General features: G+C 34.2%; 1 protein-coding gene across 4 annotated transcripts; it reads left to right on the top strand.

Annotated features, from left to right (window-relative positions):
* The first annotated feature begins 1,581 nt into the window (after positions 1-1,581).
* LOC143247267 (uncharacterized) lies at positions 1,582-27,151 on the top strand. Of its 4 annotated transcripts, none has more exons than XR_013026454.1 (2): positions 1,582-2,027; positions 4,238-6,652. XR_013026454.1 is itself a non-coding variant. In XM_076495024.1 (2 exons), exon 2 carries the CDS (start codon positions 22,721-22,723, stop codon positions 23,822-23,824), a length of 1,104 nt encoding a protein of 367 aa, XP_076351139.1. In that variant the 5' UTR covers positions 1,621-2,027; positions 22,719-22,720; the 3' UTR covers positions 23,825-27,151. The 4 variants fall into 4 exon arrangements, 3 of the variants coding, with proteins under 3 accessions (XP_076351139.1, XP_076351140.1, XP_076351141.1); XM_076495024.1 differs by lacking the exon at positions 4,238-6,652 and adding an exon at positions 22,719-27,151 and having other exon boundaries at positions 1,621-2,027; XM_076495025.1 differs by lacking the exons at positions 1,582-2,027; positions 4,238-6,652 and adding exons at positions 11,115-11,349; positions 22,719-27,151.
* Positions 27,152-27,208: the final 57 nt, after the last annotated feature.

The raw sequence follows: 27,208 nt of genomic DNA, 5'->3' as shown, positions 1-27,208 counted from the left end.
CAGATTACGTATGTTCAGTATAACATAAACCTGGATTAAAGAGGAAAATTATTGTTAATTTGATATCTCAGTGTGGATCCTTAGGTCCATACTTTTAGTGTGTTATCCCATAATTCGTACATGAATACAGTTCAAATTTAAGGGCCGTGGAGTTTGGAGATTTTTGTCTTTTTTTTTTTCTCAAAGCCGCATTTGGGTGTCTGGGTAATCGAACCTTGGATTTTAGCATTGTCAGTCCATAAGTTTACTGCTTTCCCACGGGGGACATGAGTCTGAGTGTAGCGTACAATTATCAGAAATCTGGTAAATGAATAGTAGATTAATGTGGGAAGTTATAAAGAACTTTTAACAAAACGTTTGTTCCGAAATTCGATATATTATAAGTGTGCGTGTTTGTGCTCGCGCGCATGTTATAGGAAGAGAGTTTCGGAATAACTTTTGACAATGGAATTTCCATATCTTGCTTAACTTCACGGCAACATGTCAAAGTGGGTTATTTTATTTTATGATGTAATCAGCCATGTCGTTAGTTCGGTTACGAGAAGAAGGATAGAGATTTGGTGTCGCGTGTCAGCGCGGTAATTAGAGGCCGTACATATATAAGCTTACCAACAGGTCTTCATATAAGACCACTGCCTATCTGGTGGAAATAGTCTAAACTTCAAGGCCACGAGCATTCCTTCAGAGATAGCATTCTTTGGTGGTTTGGGATCAAAAATACACTGTCCTAAATAATGAGGTTAGAAGTGTCAGAGGTCTTTGGCTGAAATTATGTATTGTACCCTATGTAGTACAACATAAGTATTAATGTTTCCATTTCTTTCTCTGTATCTCGCTCTTATTTTTTTAATATAATATTGCCAATCTACGAAAAAGTTCATTTGTCTGTCATATAGCTTCAAGTTTTCCTTTTACATTAATGTTACTAAATAAAATTCATTACCACTTAAATCTTAAAACTGAAACATCTATTGAGGAAATTTACTCTTTAAGTACCTTAAGGTTTAGAAAGTTTCAGAGACAACTAGTCATTACCACCCACCGCCAACTCTTGGGATTGACTGTATTATTATAAATCCCTCATGGTTAAAAGGCGAGCATGTTTGGAAGAACGGGGTATTCGAACCCGAGAACTTCAGATTGCGAGTCACGCACCCTAACCACCTTGCCATGCTGGACTTGCATTAATTGAATAATAACAATTTGTCTAAACAAACACCTGTTTTGTTCTCTAGACCCGGCATGACCAGTTGGGTTAAGGCGTTCGTCTCGTAATCTGAGGATCGCTGGTTCGAGTCCCAGTCGCACCAAACATGATCGCCCTTTCAGCCGTTGGGACGTTATAATGTTACGGTCAATCCCACTATTCGTTGATAAAAGAGTATCCCAAGAATTGACGGTGGGTGGTGATGACTAGCTGCCTTCCCTCTAGTCTTACACTGCTAAATTAGGAACGGCTAGCGCAGATAGCCCTCGTGTGGCTTTGCACGAAATTTAAAACAAATCAAACCGTCTGGTAGTAATTTCTCATCTAGCTTACATTTATGAAATACTCAACTGCATTTTCAGTATAGTTAAAAACTAACTGTATAAAGCTAACTGGTCAACACAGATGGCCGCCACAAGGTCGCGTGCCTTCCCAGAGTAATCATTGTGGGCTGACGTAAGTGTCAATTTACTTCGCCGGTCACGTGATGAGGTAAAGTGCCTACGTCAAGTCACGCGCGTTTCTTAGAACAGACCTCTAGGTTTAGTGAAGCAGGAGTTACTTTTCACGAGAGCAATATGCTGAACGAAATGGTTGAGACGTTGTACCTTCAAGATAACAGACATCTGCATACTTGGATAACTACGCAACGATTGAGTCAAAGTACATGTGATTTTATTACCTCAAAGCGTTCTGTGTGTTAGCATATCACAAGCTGTTGTCGTTTGAAGAGCCAGTGGAAGGCAGGAGAAAATAAATGTTTCGAACCTTGTGGTTGTGTTCACGATTCAGAAAAAAAATTGGATAAGAAGTCAATCAGGTAATCATTAAGTGTCATATTACGAAATTTTATCTCAATTCGCAACCCATAAGCCTAAAAGTTTAGTGTTAAGCTGAAAGTAAAGAAAAGTAGTGACTTGGAAACCCATTTCTTCCTTAACAGCTTTGTACGTTCATACAGCTACACGTTTTTGCGCTGTACTGATTTTTAGCTGCGGCACATCGGCTCATAGAACGGCTCTGAGTTGTTCATTTTTTTAATGTGAGTGATTGTGTGATTTTTCAAGTGCGAACTTTTAGCTCATTGCTCTTTTATTTTCTGATCAAATTAGATCCAAGTATAGTTTTAGATTCGGGAGGTCAAACCCTTTCGATTGGTGTATTTGGCCATGTCCAAGGTCTCATGGATTAATTTATTGAAAGCCCGTCTATATGACGGTGCGCTGGTAGATATCCTGATTATTAATAAACTCGAGTCATTATACGTGCGCCCCACGCTTGTTATTGCTGTTGCACAAAAATGTAACAAAAAAACGCCTTTTAAATTAATTTACTCTAATCCTACCTTAATCGGGGCTGGCATGCCCACGTGGATAAGGCACTCGACTCGTATTCAAAGGGTCGCGGGTTCGAATCCCCTTCGCATCAAACATTCTCGTCCTTTCAGCGGTGGGACCATTATAATGTGACGGTCAATCCCACTATTCGTTGGTAAAAGAGTAGCCCAAGAGTTGGCGGTGGATGGTGGTGACTAGCTGCTTTCCTTCTAGTCTTGCACTGCTAAACTAGGAACGACTAGCGCAAATAGCTCTCGTGTAACTTTGCGCGAAATTCAAAACAATCCAAAACAATCTTGCCTTACAGAATTTTAAGTGCCGCGGCTATTGAAGATACCATCTTGTTTCTTTTCGTATCTGTTATTTTGCAAGTGCTCATAATATAAGTAAAAAGCATTTGTCCCTGATTATTACGTTTTATATTGTTCGTTTAATTTGCGTGGCCGGACGTAGCATAGCACTCATGCGCATCGATAATGCGAATCTAATCGGTGGCTGATTCAAGGGATGGTCCCACGGTTCCGAGACCACCTTAAGTTACACATCTGTTATTTTGAGAACCAACTAATTATTACACGTCGAGAAATGAATAAAAGAAATATCTGTTCCATTCTACAAGACTATGATAACCTAAAAACTGACTATTGGTGGTATTGACTAGTTGTCGTTCCTCTGTTCTTTCAGCTGGGGAACTGATACACAAAAGTCGCCCAGGTTAAGCTTTGATCAGAAATGATAAGAAAACCAGAAAATAAACATTAATTTGCGAGGGTTTTTCAATCTCTGTATGTTCGGAGTAAATCATAAATTAAGTAAACGTGTAAGTTTTCAAAACGTTAGAATTATCAAATGAAAACTAGATTTTTTCATACGTTTGACCAAAATTTATCTCCTTTTCACACAGTTTTCGTATCCCCATCACAGCAAACATGCTCGCCCTTTCGTAACGATCAATCCCGCTATTGGTTGGTAAAAAGAGTAGCCCAAGCGTTAGTGGTGGATGGTGGATTACTAGCTTCCTTCCCTCTAGTCTTACACTGTAAAATTATGGACGGCTAGTGCAAGTAGCCCTTATGTAGTTTTGCGCGAAATTCAAAAAGAAACAAACGAACAATTATTTGAGTTCAGAGCAATGTTCTGTTAAGAACGTCATCATGGATCACAAGTGGAACGGCTTAATAGCGGTTCTGCAGTCTTTCTCTTGCGTAAAGCTGTTTCCGCACTTAACCCTAAATATCAGAAGCAGAGATAAAAGGTTCGAGTGGGCTGCCTACGTTTTAATGGCGGTTGGTGCTTTTTTAAGCGGAAACTGCACGCATTCCTTTCTGTCTTCGTTAACTTTCTGAGATGATAAATTATGGTTTCTTCTTGCTGTCTGATTGAGAAGACTGACGATCAATTTGAGAAACTGGTATTTAAACACCTAAGAAACTGGTATTTAAACTGGTATTTAAACACCTTTTGTTTCGTTTCGAAAAAAAACTACATAACTTTCATAATTTCATTTACTTAGGCTTAGCAATACGGTTTAATTTCCTTCTGTTATTATTCTCTCCTTACATTTATAATGAAGTCAGAATATTAAAGTAATAAATGCAGCTAAACGTATAGTCATCCCTTAAAATCTAAAAGTGTTTTAGTATTGGTTTAAAAAATAATTAAAAAGTATTAATTTTTTGTTTTACTTTTTCAGTAAAGCCAACCTTAAACATACCAGTGTAGGTATGACATAAACCATACAAAGTGTAGGTATGACATACACCATACAAAGTGTAGTTTGTCATTCCAAGAGAAAGAATGTAAATGGTGATCTACTGACGACTTTTATTGCAAATAAAACGAGAGCAAGCATCTTTAGCATGACGACAAGTGAACTTGAGAGACATTTAGAGACAAATGTCAGGTGTGAAGTGCCTCGAGCCATGTGAAGCTGGAAGTTGATTAGTTTTATTACGAAGAACAGGCTTTTTACACTACGTAGAAAAATTTGTTTATGCCAATGAAGGATAATGGATACGTTTTCATATTGTCAGTAACATTAAATCAAAGACTTCCAGCGCATTTCATCCCCCTCACACCAAACATGCTAGAGTAGTGATGACTAGCTGCCTTCCCTCTAGTCTTACACTGCTAAATTAGGGATGGCTAGCACAGATAACCCTCGTGTAGCTTTACGCGAAATTCAAAAAACAAACAAATCGGAGAAGAAAACAAAAAGCATTTGAAAAAGTCTTTAAAAAACATGTTAAAAGTATAGGAGTTTTGTTTGTTTTTTGAACAAAGCCACATTAGGCTTTCTGCTGCGGCGACCGCTGGAATCGAACTTCAGAGTTTAACCTAAATCCGTATGCATGTCACTGTCACACTGAGGAACAAAATCGTAAGAGAATGGTTTCCATGGTTAATAATCTACAACGTAAATGAAGTATACTTTATGTTTCTTTATTACTGTACGCTAGTTGCTAACTAGTTTATAACATCTTTTTTATTATTGCTATTATTTTGAGATTGACTGTGTTTTGTGGTAGGGCGGAAATTCGACCCCAATGATTCTTGTTAGAAAATTTTATCCACTGGCTCAACTGGGATTTTTCTTCATAAAAACTTAACATGGTGAACTCCATGAATGCTTCCAATTACTTAAAACTCAGTGATAATTAAATTAATAACCATGACAACATAAGTAACATCAGAAGGTTAAATGTTTGTCACTCATAATGGTTAGCGTGCTCAGAATGTGAGCGAGAGGATCCATTCTTGGATCCTTGCTGGATAATCGATTCAGTCGAACAAGAGCAGCTCATGTTAGCTCCAGATAGCGTTGACTACCCGCTGTGTTATAATCAGTTGGTTCGTATTTGGGATGGATATAGTCAGTTGATTCGTATTAGGGATGGCTATAATCAATTAGGGATGACTACAGTCCATTAGTTCAAATTAAGGATGAATACAGTCCATTAGTTCAAATTAGGGTTGAATACAGTCCATTAGTTCAAATTAGGGTTGAATACAGTCCATTGGTTCAAATTAGGGATGAATACAGTCCATTAGTTCAAATCAAGGATGACTGCAATCCATTAGTTCAAATTAGAGATGACTATAGTCAGTCAGTCCAAATTAGGGAAGGCTATAGTCTGTTAGTTGAAATTATGGATGGCAATGCTTTGTTATTTTAAATTAAGAGTGATTGTAGTCTATAATTTCGAATTAGGAATGACTATAATCTATAATTTTAAATTATGGATGGCTATAGTCTATCAGTTGAAATTAGAGATATCTATGCACAGAAAAACTTTTACCAAGAAACGCAAAGTTTAATCAAAGTAATTTATTAATATACAGTCACCCATCATTACATAGCTCTCCCCAGGAGCACAGCGGTATGTCTGCGGACTCACACAGCTAGAAATCGGGTTTCGATACCCGTGGTGTGTAAAGCACAGATAGTCCATAGTGTAGCTTTGTGCTTGATTCCTAACAAAAGAGATCATTAGATAATACCTTACGCTTAAACCTCAGGTTTAAATACCTTATTTTTATAAGTCTCATTTATGAACTTTCTTCACACTCTTACTTCTGACTTTAATGTTGGTTTTTCTAATTAAATATTTTTCACTGTTTTCAAAAACTCGTAAATAATTAAATAAAGTTCGAGTCATAAGTTCCAGTGTTTTTGTTTTTTGTGGCGACTCTTCCGATTAATAAACAACACTAATATACTTTCATTTTTATCACTTTCTTCAGATCAAAATCTGGATAAACCAAATCTGTGATTTTGATGTTCTCGACGTGTGTTTGGTAAAGGAATTTAGTTGTGTATATCGTGACACGATTGTTTAAATGTGGGGAAAGTAAATTTTACTGGGATGCCCATATTAGCGCAGAATTTTCGTCCGTTATCCTATAATATATGTAATACATAAAGTAATGTCTATAAAATGTCCTTACTAGTACGAGCTGTTGGTGTTTTATCCCCTAATCTGTATAGTATGTATGGCAATAATAATTCTGAATGGCGTGTTTAAGATAGGGAACCCGACTTAATACGAATTGGTGTCAGTGTGCGTGACCCTATGAGGTGGGCTTTGCCATACTTCGTGCAATGAAAACGGACGAGTTGCCAAACTAGTACAAACTTCTGTGTATGCAATCTTTACCTAATTATATAATAACCTCTATCACAAAATCTGCTGAAATTCTACAGTAAGAACTATAATTAAATACTCTCACTGAAGAGTAACAGGAACACTAAAAAGGGTTTCTATGGCCACTGTGTCATAGGTCATCAGTTGAGTAACTTATCTGTTAGCGCTGTTTTCGTGCCTCATCGGAAGAACACCTGACAAGACACGGGCTATATTTTCAAAAGGAGACCCAAAATTCGAGCGCTTTCGAATAATTGACTATTCTTCTTCAGAATAATAAAGGTTTGTTTGTTTGTTTGGTTTGAATTTCGCACAAAGTTCTCGAGGGCTATCTGTGCTAGCCGTCCCTAATTTAGCAGTGTAAGACTAAAGGGAAGGCAGCTAGTCATCACCACCCACCGCAAACTCTTGGGCTACTCTTTTACCAACGAGTAGTGGGATTGACCGTCACATTATAACGCCCCCACGGCTGAAAGGGCGAGCATGTTTGGTGCGACTGGGATTCGAACCCGCGACCCACGGATTACGAGTCGTACGCCTTAACACGCTTGGCCATTCCGGGTCTAATAATAAAGATAGGGGCAACATGGAGGAATTACTAAGCTCCGTTTGTTGTTTTTTCGTGATAAGCAGAAAGCTACACAATGGGCTGTCTGTGCTATGCCCACTGTGGGTATCGAAATCGGATTTGTAATATGATAAGCCCTGAGATTTATTGCTGAGCCACTGGGGGAGGTACATTTATGATTTTTCGAACATTGAATTTATACTCATGATAGAAATAACTATATACACAACATCTGCACCAAAATTTAGAAAAATTACTGAAATACAGTTTACTATAGATAAATTTGCAACTAATTATGGAAGGACGAAATTAACAGTTATTTTAATTGTGACGAAACTTGAAAATTGGCTTCGAGAAACAGGAAGTTAAAGTTTTCATCCTGGTGTTTGTAATTAAAAGAAATTTTTTTAAAACAGTTTAGATGTGCATTTGATATTTTCTCTCTATCACTTGCCTTCTAGTGTCTTAGCTGCAAATCTGAAAGCTTATAACCCTAAAAACAGGTAGTTCATTATGTATAAAAACACAACAAATAAACTCTATCAGGTCCTTTTAAATGTACAATATTTTATACGTTGTTTAGATTTCAATTTTATTTTGCTGTAAGATTTATTTATATATTTATTTTTGTTTGAAGTTAAGCACAAAGCTACTCAATGAGTTCTGCCCACCTCGGATATCTAAAAACTGGCTTATAGCGTTGTAAGTCCGAAGACATGCCGCTATGCTACTGAGATTGTGGAGGTGATGTATAGCATTTAAACGATGGTAGTTAAAGCATTTTAACAGGTACTCTTTCTTTTTTCGATGAACTAAGCCTAATTTTTTTACCATATTAACGGAGGTTTAGAATACTCGTAGTTCAATTAAGACTCTTGTGTCATAGCCATTAAAGAAAAGTAATTTAAGTTTCTCCCGAGGCTATTTGTTCAAAGTTAATCTTCCCTATAGAATGTGTACATTTAAATATCATGGGATACACGGTTGAATGGGGAGATAATAATTACTTCCAGAAATTCGCTGTAAAACCCTGCTTACAGCACAGCCAAGGTTCTGCCCTGTTTAGCACTGTTACACGTATGTGTAAAAGGCATATGGTAGCATGCATTTAGAAAAAAAAACAAAACGAGCTATGAGGAGGTTTCCGTTTCTGTTTGTAAATATGAGTCATTAAGGTATTTTCGGCTATTGTCTGAACGTGGAATGGCATTTATACATTCGTGTTTAAAACAATATGAAAACTATCTTTAGTTCCATGGCCATTAGGCTCCACACAGATGGGTTTTACAGGGTTTTTTTTTGGACGGATTTATCCCTTGCCGTACTGCTTTCACTTATTTTAGACGTGTTCTTAGTTTGGGTCTTGTACGTTTGCATCTTTTGTAAAACTCTTATCTGGCTATTCGTTCGTTTGTAACTCTGAAAAATCCAAGAGTGAAAGCAGAAAGACAATATGTAAACCACACCACATCTGCCTCATACAGTGTCGAAGAGGCTTTTCGCGAACTGCCAGTGCTCATGAAGCCGGGTGATTTATTAACAATTTTCTTGAATAGGAACACATATGCTCGTGAACGAAAGCAACAAATGTTGGTTTGATTGAGGTGTAAAGCACGAGACATTATCACGTGACGCCCTGTTGCCTCCCCTGTAGGTTTTTAGATATGTGAGTACTAGGTACATATTTTGTTGTGGTTATCCTTGTTTATTAGGTCAGTGTACGTGAAAATTTAGGGTGTTCTGGCTGTACGTTTATGGAAGTAGCAAGCCAAAAGGAACATTAGAAAATGTCCTCCAACTGTTGGTGACCAATAAGGCGAAAGGAAGGACCTCTATGACAATTACTTTAATTATACCCCCCCCCCCCGATTTGACCCTTCAGTAAGGTCTTTATATAGGTCTGATTCCAGTATTTTCATCTTTCTCTTTATCAAATTTGTGGAAGACGCAGTATTTCTTGTTTACTGGTTGCTAGTCAATTTATGTCTCCCTGCTGATATTAGCTCAGCGTTTTGTCAGGTGAGTAGATTGCCCTTACTGTTTCAACGAAATCCATGACGAGTGGGCGTTGTATGGCCAGATGGTTAGGGCGCTCGACTAGCGATCAGAGTAACGTGGGTTCGAATCCTCTTTCTACCAAATATGTTCGCCCTTTCTGCCATGTAGGTGTTATTATGTTACGGTCAATCCCATTATTCGTCTCTCTAGTCTTAAACTGATAAATTAGGGACGGTTAGCCAAGATAACACTCGTGTAGCTTTTGGGCGAACCTTAAAACAAACTGAACAAACTTACACAATCGCTGAAAAGTTGTTTTGTTTTTAGGGGCCTCCCAGTGGCACAACGGTTTGTCTGCAGACTAGCATGCGTATCTTTATGCTTAATTCTAAATAAAAAAAAAAAAAACTTTTTTTGAGGAGCAATAATTATTTTACAAAGAGTTTCAAAAATAGGTTAATTGACAAATATTTCAAGCTTACTTTACAAATCAAACAATGAAGATAACGCATTTCCTTTTTTAACTATGAAAATACGTGTTGTCTTAAAGTTCACTCAATACACGCCATTGAACAGAAAGTTATCAGTGCATGAAGCTACAAACTTAGGAAATCAGGGGTTCGATTCCCCTCGGTGGACACAGCAGATAGCCCGACGAGGCTTTGCAATAAAAACACACACACATAAACTTAGGAAATGATCAACAGAGAACTAAATAAACTTCTGGATATTTTAAATACATTTTATTGGGTGATTGAAAGTCACATATTATGTAAAAGGAAAAAAATGTATGTCCCCATTTTCTCTACGTTTGCTTCCATGACTTGTTTCTCGAATTTGATCTTTGACCAATTTCCACACAGGAACTCAATCAGAGTTTAAGTAGCCCTGTTGTAATACGAACTTATAACACTGATATCTGGGGTTCGATTCACTGCGGTGTCTTTGCGTTAGAAAATTAATTTTGCATATATATAAAGTAAAGATAGATTCTAATTATGTTTTTACTCCAAAAATCGTGACTCGGCATGGTTAAGGCAATCGACTCATAATCCGAGGGACGCGGGTTCGATCCCCGTCACACCAAACATGTTCGTCCTTTCAGCCGTGAGGGCGTTATAAATTACGGTCATTTCCACTATTTGTTGGTAAAAGAGTAGTCCAAGAATTGGCGGTGGGTAATGATGGGTTCCCTCTAGTCTTTCACTGCAAAATTAGGGACGGCTAGCGCAGATAGCGTTCGTGTAGCTTTGCGCAAAATTCAAAACAAACCAAACCAAACCAATAACATAAAAAATAACAATTGCAAAATCGTAGTTCATCATACAATATTCACCTACTCACAGCTGTCTTCCGCTAGGTGTAACAGCGGTAAGCCTACGGATTTACAATGCTAAAATCAGGGGTTCGATTCCCGTCGGTGGATACAGCAAATACCCCGATGAGGCTTTACTATGAGAAAAAAACACACACGCTTACAGTTTAATGTAAACTCAACGCTTAGTGTGAAGTGTTGAAATGAAAAACACGAACTTTGCTACCTGCATTTATAGGTTAGTCTTGTACTGGATATTAGTGATAATCCAGTGACGCTAAATATATTCAAAAAACACGATAAATTGAATTACTAAACTATTTTAACTAATAATTATTTAAAATAATAATAAATAATTTAAAAAGATGAAATAAAAATAAATGTATTGCCGCTGACTTAAAAATGTGGTTTATAGGGTCAAGTAATATATTGATTTTAATTAATTTGTTTTCAAGTTCTGATTTACATGTTTCACAAGTAAGGCTTGTTTTGTTTTTGTTTTTTTAGAATTTCGCACAAAGCTACTCGAGGGCTATCTGTGCTAGCCGTCCCTAATTTAGAAGTGTAAGACTAGAGGGAAGGCAGCTAGTCATCACCACCCACCGCCAACTCTTGCGCTACTCTTTTACCAACGAAAAGTGGGATTGACCGTTACATTATAACGCCCCCACAGCTGGGAGGGCGAGCATGTTTGCTGTGATGGGGATACGAAAACTGTGTGAAAAGGAAATAAATTTTGGTCAAACATGAGTTTGATCTGTTAAAATATCATCTGTTGGGTGAGACCTGCATCTTTTCTACCGTTATTTATCGAACGAAAGAAAATAACTGTGTTATACAATGGCTTTATTATTCACGTGTTGTGTGAGGCCTGTGATGAGAAAAAATACCTTAAGTTTCGTCGATAGTGCATTTTTTTTTAAACTTTTGGGTCACGCATGCACGTGGGAATAATAGCGAATGTCCGTCTTATTCCAGTCAAAAACCGAAACTGTTAATAATGTAGACGACCTGTTATTGGTGTTGCCATGTGTTGTTATAACCTTTCTGACCTTTAATTCAGCTACGGTACTATCTTCTTGAAGCGACTGCTTTGTTCTCACGCGCTCTTCTCTCTCCTATTATGAGTTTGGATGCTAGCATTTCTAAAAGAACGGTTGAAGGTTTATCATCACGGAATAGAATTCTGATTTCATCACTATAGTATACTGGGCTGATCCGAATTCTTAATGCACAATACATTTGTTGTTGTTTTAATTACAGTAAATAACAACATTTAATTTGTATGCCTTTTATTCCGGTTTTCTGAAGAGTCTGTTTATGGCTTGCTGTGCATATTAAAGCTTAATATGGAATGTTTATTTATTGAATTTGGCACGAAGCTACTCGAGGACTATCTGCGCTAACCGTCCTTCATTTAGAAATGACAGTCTAGAAAACAAAATAAAATGTCAAACCTTGGGTCGATCTTTATCGAAGAAAAGTTGGATTTATATCCTCGCCACCACAGCTGAAAAGGGCGAATATGTTTAGCAGTACGATTTCAACTCGTGACCCACATATTGCGAGTCAAACGTCCTACCACCAAGCAATGCTAGGCCTAAAGGAAGGATCACTAAAATTGCACGCGCTATGATTTCGTAATTAGACTTCACTATTTCCTCTTCATTTCTCTGCAACCTCTGTTTTCCGAATTGTTCTTTGACCTACTTCTACTAAGTTTTATATTCTCTAATAGACAGATGCTTCCCGATGTGTCTAAATTTGGTAGAAATTGGAATCATATAGCACGTGCGTACTTCTGAATGACCATTAAACTGTAACGACTTCTTTACGCTTTGACTGAAAGTGAATTTCTAAAAAGTGAGGTTTGGATAACTGTGTTTTAATTTCCAGCACAATAACTCATGAACTTTTTACGGGACCGGCATGGCCAGGTGGTTAAGGCACACGACTCGTAATTCGAGAGTCACGGGTTCGAATTCCCGTCACATCAAACATGCTTGCCCTTTCATCTGTGTGGGTGTTATAATGTGACGGTCAATCTCATTATTTGTTGGTAAAAGAGTAACCCAAGAGTTGGCGGTGGGTGGTGATGACTAGCTGCCTTCCTTCTAGTTTTACACTGTTAAATTAGGAACGGCTAGCGCAAGTAGTCCTCGAGTAGCTTTGCGCGAAATTAAAAAAAAAACAAAATAAAAAGTAGTTCTTGGTATTTCTCTCCATGTTGGATTTGATTTTTCTTTAAGTTTACCAACTCTAAAATGAATTATATGAATCGAAACACTCTGGAAAATAATGGTGTTTGTTTGTTTAGAATTAAACACAAAGCTACAAAATTCGCCATCTATATTCTATACAACCACGGGTAGCGAAGGCCGGTTTCTAGCGGTGGAAATGGAAAAGAAATTTCAGCGACGTTTTTTTATAGAATTTTTTGAAACATTTTATGTTAGGACCGGTCTAGTGCACTAACGTTTGGAGCTAAATCTCGGGGCTTCGCAATCGAAATATATATATATAATTAAGAGAACAATACATAAAATAAACAAGTGACGTGCAACTATGCTGACTGGAATAAACCGATAGGTTTTACCGAATTGTGCTCAATTGGAGAAGTTTTATCTCAGTTAAGTCCTGACAAAATTATCATAAATGTTTATTAGCATCTAGTTATAGCACCACGAAAGTAGTAGAACAATTAATGGAAGAAGAAACTGATTATGCAGTAACATCTGTGGACCCCGTCGAACTTAATTCATCTCTGCTATTAGAAAACGTGAATAGATTTCGTGACTTTGCGTGTGTAACAATAAAATAACAGGTTTCTTATCGATTTCTAACTCGTTTTAATGACCAGAGTTTCAACAGCTTTATGTTGCGATAGTCGACTTAATGCTCTATGTTTCATGACTAGATACAGAACATCTAATTATTATCTTCGCAATTATTATAAAGGTTGGTTTAGTCTTAACTCGTGGAAACAATAGTGGCGTCATACCTATTAATACAGAAGTCCTTGAGAAGTATTTACTAAGAATACTAAATACTTATTGGAATGAGAGGATCATTTTCTCGTTTCTCTCTTAAACGAATATGTTGCTTTTCTTAGCAAACACGTATACTACACGTCGTTATAATAAATGATATTGATTCACCATTAACCACGTGTTACCACTGTGGTCACACCGTTAAGTATCAAATACTCCATTCGAGTTTCAGTGTTTAGTATTTAAGACTCTCATTGCACGTTTGAATGTAAGTACCACACAGATTAGTTGTACCCAAGTGTCGGGTTCAACTAAATCAAAGCTCTGATAAGTAGAAGCAAGACAATGGCTGAGAATACGTAACTAACGAAACAGTAGAAACTAATGTTTTGTAATTAGACACGTAATTAGGGTGTTTGATTGTTAGTTCCAATCCATTTTACCAAAAATATGCTACGTCTAATAATATTTTACCAGAACAATGCCATATCTAATAATATTTTACCAGAACAATGCCACATCTAATAATATTTTACCAGAACAATGCCACATCTAATAATATTTTACCAGAACAATGCCATATCTAATAATATTTTACTAGAACAATGCCACATCTAATAATATTTTACCAGAACAATGCCACATCTAATAATATTTTACCAGAACAATGCCACATCTAATAATATTTTACCAGAACAATGCCACATCTAATAATATTTTACCAGAACAATGCCATATCTAATAATATTTTACCAGAACAATGACACATCTAATAATATTTTACTAGAGCAATGCCACATCTAATAATATTTTACCAGAACAATGCCATATCTAATAATATTTTACCAGAACAATGCCACATCTAATAATATTTTACTAGAGCAATGCCACATCTAATAATATTTTACCAGCACAATGCCATATCTAATAATATTTTACCAGAACAATGCCATATCTAATAATATTTTACCAGAACAATGCCACATATAATAATATTTTACTAGAGCAATGCCACATCTAATAATATTTTATCAGAACAACGCCATATCTAATAATATTTTACCAGAACAATGCCACATCTAATAATATTTTACCAGAACAATGCCATATCTAATAATATTTTACCAGCACAATGCCATATCTAATAATATTTTACCAGAACAATGCCACATCTAATAATATTTTACCAGAACAATGCCACATCTAATAATATTTTACCAGAACAATGCCATATCTAATAATATTTTACCAGCACAATGCCATATCTAATAATATTTTACCAGAACAATGCCATATCTAATAATATTTTACCAGAACAATGCCACATCTAATAATATTTTACCAGAACAATGCCACATCTAATAATATTTTACCAGCACAATGCCATATCTAATAATATTTTATCAGAACAACGCCATATCTAATAATATTTTACCAGAACAATGCCACATCTAATAATATTTTACCAGAACAATGCCATATCTAATAATATTTTACCAGCACAATGCCACATCTAATATTTTACCAGAACAATGCCACATCTAATAATATTTTACCAGAACAATTCCACATCTAATAATATTTTACTAGAGCAATGCCACATCTAATAATATTTTATCAGAACAACGCCATATCTAATAATATTTTACCAGAACAATGCCATATCTAATAATATTTTACCAGAACAATGCCATATCTAATAATATTTTACCAGCACAATGCCACATCTAATATTTTACCACAACAATGCCATATCTAATAATATTTTACCAGAACAATGCCATATCTAATAATATTTTACCAGAACAATGCCACATCTAATAATATTTTACCAGTACAATGCCATATCTAATAATATTTTACCAGAACAATGCCACATCTAATAATATTTTACTAGAGCAATGCCACATCTAATAATATTTTACCAGAACAATGCCACATCTAATAATATTTTACCAGAACAATGCCATATCTAATAATATTTTACTAGAACAATGCCACATCTAATAATATTTTACCAGAACAATGCCACATCTAATAATATTTTACCAGAACAATGCCACATCTAATAATATTTTACCAGAACAATGCCACATCTAATAATATTTTACCAGAACAATGCCATATCTAATAATATTTTACCAGAACAATGACACATCTAATAATATTTTACTAGAGCAATGCCACATCTAATAATATTTTACCAGAACAATGCCATATCTAATAATATTTTACCAGAACAATGCCACATCTAATAATATTTTACTAGAGCAATGCCACATCTAATAATATTTTACCAGCACAATGCCATATCTAATAATATTTTACCAGAACAATGCCATATCTAATAATATTTTACCAGAACAATGCCACATCTAATAATATTTTACTAGAGCAATGCCACATCTAATAATATTTTATCAGAACAACGCCATATCTAATAATATTTTACCAGAACAATGCCACATCTAATAATATTTTACCAGAACAATGCCATATCTAATAATATTTTACCAGCACAATGCCATATCTAATAATATTTTACCAGAACAATGCCACATCTAATAATATTTTACCAGAACAATGCCACATCTAATAATATTTTACCAGAACAATGCCATATCTAATAATATTTTACCAGCACAATGCCATATCTAATAATATTTTACCAGAACAATGCCATATCTAATAATATTTTACCAGAACAATGCCACATCTAATAATATTTTACCAGAACAATGCCATATCTAATAATATTTTACCAGCACAATGCCATATCTAATAATATTTTATCAGAACAACGCCATATCTAATAATATTTTACCAGAACAATGCCACATCTAATAATATTTTACCAGAACAATGCCATATCTAATAATATTTTACCAGCACAATGCCACATCTAATATTTTACCAGAACAATGCCACATCTAATAATATTTTACCAGAACAATTCCACATCTAATAATATTTTACTAGAGCAATGCCACATCTAATAATATTTTATCAGAACAACGCCATATCTAATAATATTTTACCAGAACAATGCCATATCTAATAATATTTTACCAGAACAATGCCATATCTAATAATATTTTACCAGCACAATGCCACATCTAATATTTTACCAGAACAATGCCACATCTAATAATATTTTACCAGAACAATTCCACATCTAATAATATTTTACTAGAGCAATCCCACATCTAATAATATTTTATCAGAACAACGCCATATCTAATAATATTTTACCAGAACAATGCCATATCTAATAATATTTTACCAGAACAATGCCATATCTAATAATATTTTACCAGCACAATGCCACATCTAATATTTTACCAGAACAATGCCACATCTAATAATATTTTACCAGTACAATGCCACATCTAATAATATTTTACCAGAACAATGCCACATCTAATAATATTTTACCAGTACAATGCCACATCTAATAATATTTTACCAGAACAATGCCACATCTAATAATATTTTACCAGTACAATGCCACATCTAATAATATTTTACCAGAACAATGCCACATCTAATAATATTTTACTAGAGCAATGCCACATCTAATAATATTTTACCAGAACAATTCCACATCTAATAATATTTTACCAGTACAATGCCATATCTAATAATATTTTACCAGAACAATTCCACATCTAATAATATTTTACCAGTACAATGCCATATCTAATAATATTTTACCAGTACAATGCCATATCTAATAATATTTTACCAGTACAATGCCACATCTAATAATATTTTACCAGAACAATGCCACATCTAATAATATTTTACCAGTACAATGCCACATCTAATAATATTTTACCAGAACAATGCCACATCTAATAATATTTTACTAGAGCAATGCCACATCTAATAATATTTTACCAGAACAATTCCACATCTAATAATATTTTACCAGTACAATGCCATATCTAATAATATTTTACCAGAACAATTCCACATCTAATAATATTTTACCAGTACAATGCCATATCTAATAATATTTTACCAGAACAATGCCACATCTAATAATATTTTACTAGAGCAATGCCATATCTAATAATATTTTACCAGAACAATGCCACATCTAATAATATTTTACTAGAGCAATGCCACATCTAATAATATTTTACTAGAGCAATGCCACATCTAATAATATTTTACCAGCACAATGCCACATCTAATATTTTACCAGAACAATGCCACATCTAATAATATTTTACCAGTACAATGCCATATCTAATAATATTTTACCAGAACAATGCCACATCTAATAATATTTTACTAGAGCAATGCCACATCTAATAATATTTTACCAGAACAATTCCACATCTAATATTTTACCAGAACAATGCCACATCTAATAATATTTTACCAGAACAATGCCATATCTGATAATATTTTACCAGAACAATGCCACATCTAATAATATTTTACCAGAACAATGCCACATCTAATAATATTTTACTAGAGCAATGCCACATCTAATAATATTTTACCAGAACAATTCCACATCTAATATTTTACCAGAACAATGCCATATCTAATAATATTTTACCAGAACAATGCCACATCTAATAATATTTTACTAGAGCAATGCCACATCTAATAATATTTTATCAGAACAACGCCATATCTAATAATATTTACCAGAACAATGCCATATCTAATAATATTTTACCAGAACAATGCCACATCTAATAATATTTTACCAGAACAATTCCACATCTAATAATATTTTACTAGAGCAATGCCACATCTAATAATATTTTATCAGAACAACGCCATATCTAATAATATTTTACCAGAACAATGCCATATCTAATAATATTTTACCAGAACAATGCCATATCTAATAATATTTTACCAGCACAATGCCACATCTAATATTTTACCAGAACAATGCCACATCTAATAATATTTTACCAGAACAATTCCACATCTGATAATATTTTACTAGAGCAATCCCACATCTAATAATATTTTATCAGAACAACGCCATATCTAATAATATTTTACCAGAACAATGCCATATCTAATAATATTTTACCAGCACAATGCCACATCTAATATTTTACCAGAACAATGCCACATCTAATAATATTTTACTAGAGCAATGCCACATCTAATAATATTTTACCAGAACAATTCCACATCTAATATTTTACCAGAACAATGCCACATCTAATAATATTTTACCAGAACAATGCCATATCTAATAATATTTTACCAGAACAATGCCATATCTAATAATATTTTACCAGAACAATGCCACATCTAATAATATTTTACCAGAACAATGCCACATCTAATAATATTTTACTAGAGCAATGCCACATCTAATAATATTTTACCAGAACAATTCCACATCTAATATTTTACCAGAACAATGCCACATCTAATAATATTTTACCAGAACAATGCCATATCTAATAATATTTTACCAGAACAATGACACATCTAATAATATTTTACTAGAGCAATGCCACATCTAATAATATTTTATCAGAACAACGCCATATCTAATAATATTTTACCAGAACAATGCCATATCTAATAATATTTTACCAGCACAATGCCACATCTAATATTTTACCAGAACAATGCCACATCTAATAATATTTTACCAGAACAATTCCACATCTGATAATATTTTACTAGAGCAATCCCACATCTAATAATATTTTATCAGAACAACGCCATATCTAATAATATTTTACCAGAACAATGCCATATCTAATAATATTTTACCAGAACAATGCCATATCTAATAATATTTTACCAGCACAATGCCACATCTAATATTTTACCAGAACAATGCCACATCTAATAATATTTTACTAGAGCAATGCCACATCTAATAATATTTTACCAGAACAATTCCACATCTAATATTTTACCAGAACAATTCCACATCTAATATTTTACCAGAACAATGCCACATCTAATAATATTTTACCAGAACAATGCCATATCTAATAATATTTTACCAGAACAATGCCACATCTAATAATATTTTACCAGAACAATGCCACATCTAATAATATTTTACTAGAGCAATGCCACATCTAATAATATTTTACCAGAACAATTCCACATCTAATATTTTACCAGAACAATGCCATATCTAATAATATTTTACCAGAACAATGACACATCTAATAATATTTTACTAGAGCAATGCCACATCTAATAATATTTTATCAGAACAACGCCATATCTAATAATATTTTACCAGAACAATGCCATATCTAATATTTTACCAGAACAATGCCACATCTAATAATATTTTACCAGAACAATTCCACATCTAATATTTTACCAGAACAATGCCACATCTAATAATATTTTACCAGAACAATGCCATATCTGATAATATTTTACCAGAACAATGCCACATCTAATAATATTTTACCAGAACAATGCCACATCTAATAATATTTTACCAGAGCAATGCCACATCTAATAATATTTTACCAGAACAATTCCACATCTAATATTTTACCAGAACAATGCCATATCTAATAATATTTTACCAGAACAATGCCACATCTAATAATATTTTACTAGAGCAATGCCACATCTAATAATATTTTATCAGAACAACGCCATATCTAATAATATTTACCAGAACAATGCCATATCTAATAATATTTTACCAGAACAATGCCACATCTAATAATATTTTACCAGAACAATTCCACATCTAATAATATTTTACTAGAGCAATGCCACATCTAATAATATTTTATCAGAACAACGCCATATCTAATAATATTTTACCAGAACAATGCCATATCTAATAATATTTTACCAGAACAATGCCATATCTAATAATATTTTACCAGCACAATGCCACATCTAATATTTTACCAGAACAATGCCACATCTAATAATATTTTACCAGAACAATTCCACATCTGATAATATTTTACTAGAGCAATCCCACATCTAATAATATTTTATCAGAACAACGCCATATCTAATAATATTTTACCAGAACAATGCCATATCTAATAATATTTTACCAGCACAATGCCACATCTAATATTTTACCAGAACAATGCCACATCTAATAATATTTTACCAGAACAATGCCATATCTAATAATATTTTACCAGCACAATGCCACATCTAATATTTTACCAGAACAATGCCACATCTAATAATATTTTACCAGAACAATTCCACATCTGATAATATTTTACTAGAGCAATCCCACATCTAATAATATTTTATCAGAACAACGCCATATCTAATAATATTTTACCAGAACAATGCCATATCTAATAATATTTTACCAGAACAATGCCATATCTAATAATATTTTACCAGCACAATGCCACATCTAATATTTTACCAGAACAATGCCACATCTAATAATATTTTACTAGAGCAATGCCACATCTAATAATATATTACCAGAACAATTCCACATCTAATATTTTACCAGAACAATTCCACATCTAATATTTTACCAGAACAATGCCACATCTAATAATATTTTACCAGAACAATGCCATATCTAATAATATTTTACCAGAACAATGCCACATCTAATAATATTTTACCAGAACAATGCCACATCTAATAATATTTTACTAGAGCAATGCCACATCTAATAATATTTTACCAGAACAATTCCACATCTAATATTTTACCAGAACAATGCCATATCTAATAATATTTTACCAGAACAATGACACATCTAATAATATTTTACTAGAGCAATGCCACATCTAATAATATTTTATCAGAACAACGCCATATCTAATAATATTTTACCAGAACAATGCCATATCTAATAATATTTTACCAGCACAATGCCACATCTAATATTTTACCAGAACAATGCCACATCTAATAATATTTTACCAGAACAATTCCACATCTAATATTTTACCAGAACAATGCCACATCTAATAATATTTTACCAGAACAATGCCACATCTAATAATATTTTACCAGAACAATTCCACATCTAATATTTTACCAGAACAATGCCACATCTAATAATATTTTACCAGAACAATGCCATATCTAATAATATTTTAATCTTTTTTTTAATCACAGAAGGATAAATAAATATGTTTAATTTTTTGCAATTACTGTTTATTTCACGATAATTCTTTTACTAATACGTCAAACCTTTACATAAATATCGACACTGCATTCAAGAAGAAAACTAAATATTTGTCGATATGATTATTTTACAGAATCCTGCAGTTCTCCTGTTATCTTAATAGTGCAATGTTTCATAACATCATTTTATAAGTATTATTAGCACGACAGTAGGGTTGGTGTGAAAGATAAGAATCGAGGACTACAGAGACAAGTGGGTGTAATAGGGTATTTCCTCTTGAAGTATTAAATAACAGGCGACGGAGAATGTTGTTTGTAAAAATAATTTCGATACTTTATGAGTGTCCTCATTTGATGGACTACGTGCTTTGGTAAACGTGAAGTAAAGTTTACCACATACTGTTCGTGTTGTGTCGTGGGGATCATGGAGTTGGTTCGATAGGATTTCTTTGAAATATCATAATTTTGGGATTGTTTTGTTATTAGCACATTAAAAGCGATCTTAGTTATTTCTTTGCTGTTGATAATTTTATAGTTTATATAAAGCATTTTTCAGGATATGTAATGTGTGAAACATTAAATTAGATATTAAACTTTCTAACGACATCTTTTATCTCTGTAACATTTGAGATTTATTATAGAATATACATTTTCAACAGTCTAGTTTTATATATGTAACATTTCAGACGTCTTTACAAAGGACTTCTTTTAAATTTCAGACTTATTATAGATTGTGAATTTTATCGTTTTGTTATTACTTCTAAACTGCGAGGGTATATACATTAAGTTCACGGAAATATGATTATAAACACACGGCTTTATTTTGTTTTAGGTTTTCGTGATATAATAATTTGCTTTGTTAATCCAGCTTCTTTATAACTATGTTTGAAGAAATCATTATTTTGTTCGTTGTTGATCTAATGATTTAAAAGAGAATTTATCGAGATATATACGTATATGTATAATATATTGGATTTTTTTATTTCCTTTAGTAACACTACAGTGTTAGAATTACCTAACGGTTCAGTGATAGTTTTTATTTATTTTATGTCTTCCATTAGGTATGGATACGAGTATTACTTTGTGGCAGTTTCTACTCGAGTTGCTGCTTAGCGACCAGTACAATCATATTATAACATGGACAAACAATTCAGGGGAATTCAAATTGGTGAATTCAGAAGAGGTGGCTCATATGTGGGGGCTCCGAAAGAACAAATTGAATATGAATTACGACAAGCTTAGCCGTGCTCTGAGATACTATTATGATAAAAACATTATTAAAAAGGTATTAGGCCAAAAATTCGTTTATCGTTTTGTGTCGTTCCCTGACGTCGTGAAAACCGAAAACAAAATTCCTTTCCGTATAAAAATGGAGAACATCAGAAAATCAGGTGGAGCCATTTCCCAAAGTCTCTTTCTATCAGTACCACACACAAAAATCTCTTCTGAAAGTGAAATGGATCCTTCTCACCAACATGATGTCCCATTAGTCCCAGGAGAAGATGGTGAAAAGAAAACCAGTAATACGGAAAGAAGGAAGTGCAGTGCTTCACTTCCTGTGATTCATATATCACCACTCGTAAACACTTTAACGTCGAGGGAAACTGGGGTTAAGAGGTCAAACGAAGAAGAATGCCCACAAATGGAACAAATTCGAAATGACATCACCGAGGACAGATTTTCTTTTATTCCGCAAACTAAAAGGATGAAAGTAGAACAAAGATCAAACACCAAGACGACATCTTTAACCTCACCAGTTACCGGTGATCCAGTTACATCTTCTTCAGTAGTGGTTTCATCAACTTCTAAAACAAAACTAAAACCACCACCTATATTACCTGTTCCGTGTAATTCATCAAATTCTCGAAGGTTGTCCGAGAACGGACTTGTTTCTCTTCAAACTCCAGTAGTTACGTTCAGCAGTCCATATTTACCACAGGGTAAAAGTGCATTGATACCTTTACCGATTTGGAGTCCTTTAAGTCCCACCGACCTCACAAGTCCGTGTCATTCTTCTCGGATAACGACCCACTTTCAGTTCCCTCCTAATGCCACTGCTTTGAGACTTACGCCTTATTCCCCTCTGACCCAGTATTTCTCAAATCCATTCTCTCCTTTTGATGAAAACAAGGTATTAAAAACCACCCCGATATCTGTTGAACAGTGACTTAAGGTGAAATGGATCAATTTTATAGTCCGTCTCTAAATCTTTCTCACTTTTTTGACTTTGCTCATAAATCCATTCATATTTCTCGTTTGCGCCCGTGTTTGTACGGCTCCGGAATCAAATAATAAAAATATTGTGCATTGACAAGTGCAACCAATGGAGGTAATAAAAGGTAAAGAATAAGGTGGTTATAAGTGTAAACAATGGAGGTGACGAAGGTAAAGAACAAGGTGATTATAAATGTAATCAATGGAGGTGACGAAAGTAAAGAACAAGGTGGTTACATAGTGATTTGTGTTGTAACTTTGGGTTTACTCTGTTGTTTCTAAGAAATTTCGCGTTCAGTAAATTTCGATTTCTTTTCATACGATTGTGTACTTTATCGATAAACACTGTATCGAAGAAAATTTGTGTATGTGCACCATGTGCCTGTGCTAGGCAGACACCATAACGTATTATCAAATAAATCCACGTACAGTATATAACTACTGCATTTTAAAGTGAATAATATGTAAAGTGAGACAATTTATTAATTAATGAAAATATCTAGATAATATACTACATAAAATTACAAGTCACGGTTCAAAACAAAGCTGTTGATGTAGTCACTGTTTCGCTACATTTATGACTGACATATATTCTACCGAGAAAATTTAATTTTCAAATGAAAACTGACACTTTGTCAAACAATATAGTGTTGTCAGAACGCTATAGTTCAACTTCACGTTCAACAACCAATGAAAACGTTGCAGTTAAAAGGTTATGATGAATGATGTATAATTCTGGCATAACATCGAACAGGTAACGTAATTAATCCAACATAGCGTAGGAATAAGTGTGAATGTCATTCATTTTTAAAAGAGGCAACAATATTCCTCTTTCTCTCTGAAAATAGACCGGCATGGCCAGGTGGTTAAGACACTCGACTTGTAATCTGAGGGTCGCGGGTTCAAATCCCCGTCACACCAAACATGCTCGGCCTTTCAGCCATGGGGGGCATTATAATGTGACGATCAGTCTAACTATTTGTTGGTAAAAATGTAGCCCAAAAGTTGGCGGTGGATGGCGATGACTAGTTGCCTTCCATCTAGTCTTACACTGATAAATTAGGGACGGCTAGCGCAGATAACTTTCGAGCAGCTTTGCGCAAAATTCAAAACAAACAAACAAACTTTCTGAGGAAAAAACCTAAAATGTGTCGAGTTATCAGCGGGAAAAGATATATGTTATATCGATTTTGTTTTTAAATAATTGTCTACGTAATTTTAACTCTAAATGTATCATAATAAGAGTCATAAGAACATATCTTCTGCTATTCTATGTCATATGGCGTGAATAAACTTTACACGTTGTAATCAGATATTTACGAACTTCTCTTCAAAAGTATAGGTTTCAGTGTTCACAACAAGATGAAGAGACTGGTCTTAGACTTTAATGTCAGTAGTAATAAAATCGTGCCTTTGTGACTCGGAAAGGAAAGGTATATTGAAGGATTTTTTTTAAATAAATGCCTTGTGTATGTATTTTCAGTGTCGGTTTTGACAGTATTCTCTGTAGGTGTATACGTGAAACTGTTATTTTGTAACTGTTATTGTATAAATATTAAAGGTTTCGTAATAGATGGGGCCAAAGAACCTACAAACTTTGGGTAGAACCGGGCAATCAATTTTAAAGAATATTTCGATACCCCCATAGCCACAACACGGATAACCCGTTGTATGGATATGTGTTTAACAATTAAAAATAAATAGAGAGAGAGAAAACTTTAAAATATATAGTAGTGTAACCTTCACTTGTGTTGTGGTTTGTCCTGAAAGATTCCACTCGGATTAGATTATTACGTTCCAAACATTGCAAGCAAAAAAAACGACAAAATCCTATGCTAAGAGGGTTGCTTGTTGACTGATTTATCAACGCATACTAGTCTAACCGATCGTATTGTGTTTTCTATATTATATCACGGACCAATACTGACTGTGGGTATGTCTTACTATTTAAGTATACATGTATATATATATATATATTTTAGAGAATATTAAAACCGATAGAGTTTAGTAAATTAAAACAAATCAAAAGAACTGCGTTAAAAACAACAAATCCAAATGTCTGACTAGCTATATTAGTTTATTATAACCAAAAACAAGTCGAAACAAAATAAAAAACGCTGCACTAATTTAAAGGATTCCAGCTATAATGTGGGATACAAAATATATTACAGGTTTTGGAGATGACTGAAAAACTAGGACCCGCATTACGGTGGGGATACACTGTCTATCAGTCTTAACCTCCATACCAGTCTCACATAAATAAAGTCCAGGAATAGCAATAGAAATAAAAATAATATATATAGGAAGTAGGAGAGCGAGATGGGGGTGCTCCAGCACACAACATCTATATCACCCTTCACTGCCTGAAGACTGTCGTACAACCTGAAACATCCGTCAACAAACGAGGAATGTTTAAACCTAATTAAGACAATGTAAGTTTAATAGCAAATAAATATTTCAAAGTTAAAACTTGAACATGAACTTTATCTCCAATTTTTAACGTTATAACAAAGTTTCTCCATAAACAGCACTTGCTTTACGTCTGCCAACAAATAACAAAATTGATGTGATCCCATCCTTGAACACCTACATCTCATTGACCGTGAGAAAAGCATGGTTATTTGAGGCCCGGCATGGCCAGATGGTTAAGATACTCGACTCATAATCCGAGAGTCGCGGGTTCGAATCCCCGTCACACCAAACATGCTCGCTCTTTCAGCCGTGTGGGCGTTATAGTGTGAGTCAATCCCACTATTCGTTGGTAAAAGAGTAACCCAAGAGTTGGCGGTGAGTGGTGATAACTATTTGCCTTCTTTCTAGTCTTACACTGTTAAATTATGAACGGCTAGCGCAGATAGTTCTCGTGTAGCCTTACGCAAAATTCAAAACAAACCAAACCAAATGGTTGTTTCAGAAACAATCCAACAACTTTTACACTTGGACCTGGAATCCATTCAAAATATTCTATGTTGTCTTAAACGTGAAACTACCAAGATTTTTGAGATGGTGTAGGAATAATTCAACAAAAAGAAATGGGGTTAAATTTAATTTTGACCACTGAGGGCATTCACCATAGTTCATAGAGTTCATTAGATACACAATTCGGCTGAGATGGCCCAGTAGACTCAAAGGAGTTAGGATGGAAACAAACACACATTTCATCTTTATATATATATAGATGTTACTCTTGTTTTATTAGAAATATATATACATTGTTTCCCTTGCTTTCTCTGTATGGTATTTCATATTATGATAATAAAACAATAATTTTGACTTCAAACAGCTTGTTTTGTGTTGTTTAAAAGTATTTTAAGTTCGGTTGCTTAGTTGATGAATT

This window comes from Tachypleus tridentatus, chromosome 3, assembly GCF_004210375.1.
Source record: "Tachypleus tridentatus isolate NWPU-2018 chromosome 3, ASM421037v1, whole genome shotgun sequence".
NCBI lineage: Eukaryota > Metazoa > Arthropoda > Merostomata > Xiphosura > Limulidae > Tachypleus > Tachypleus tridentatus.
The sequence above is the reverse complement of the archived record's forward strand: the minus strand, read 5'-3'. Positions and strand labels throughout refer to the sequence as shown.

What these genes read in the sequence shown, in the direction of transcription:
- LOC143247267 (XM_076495024.1), top strand. Translation starts at nt 22,721, where the DNA reads ATGGATACGAGTATTACTTTGTGGCAGTTTCTACTCGAGTTGCTGCTT.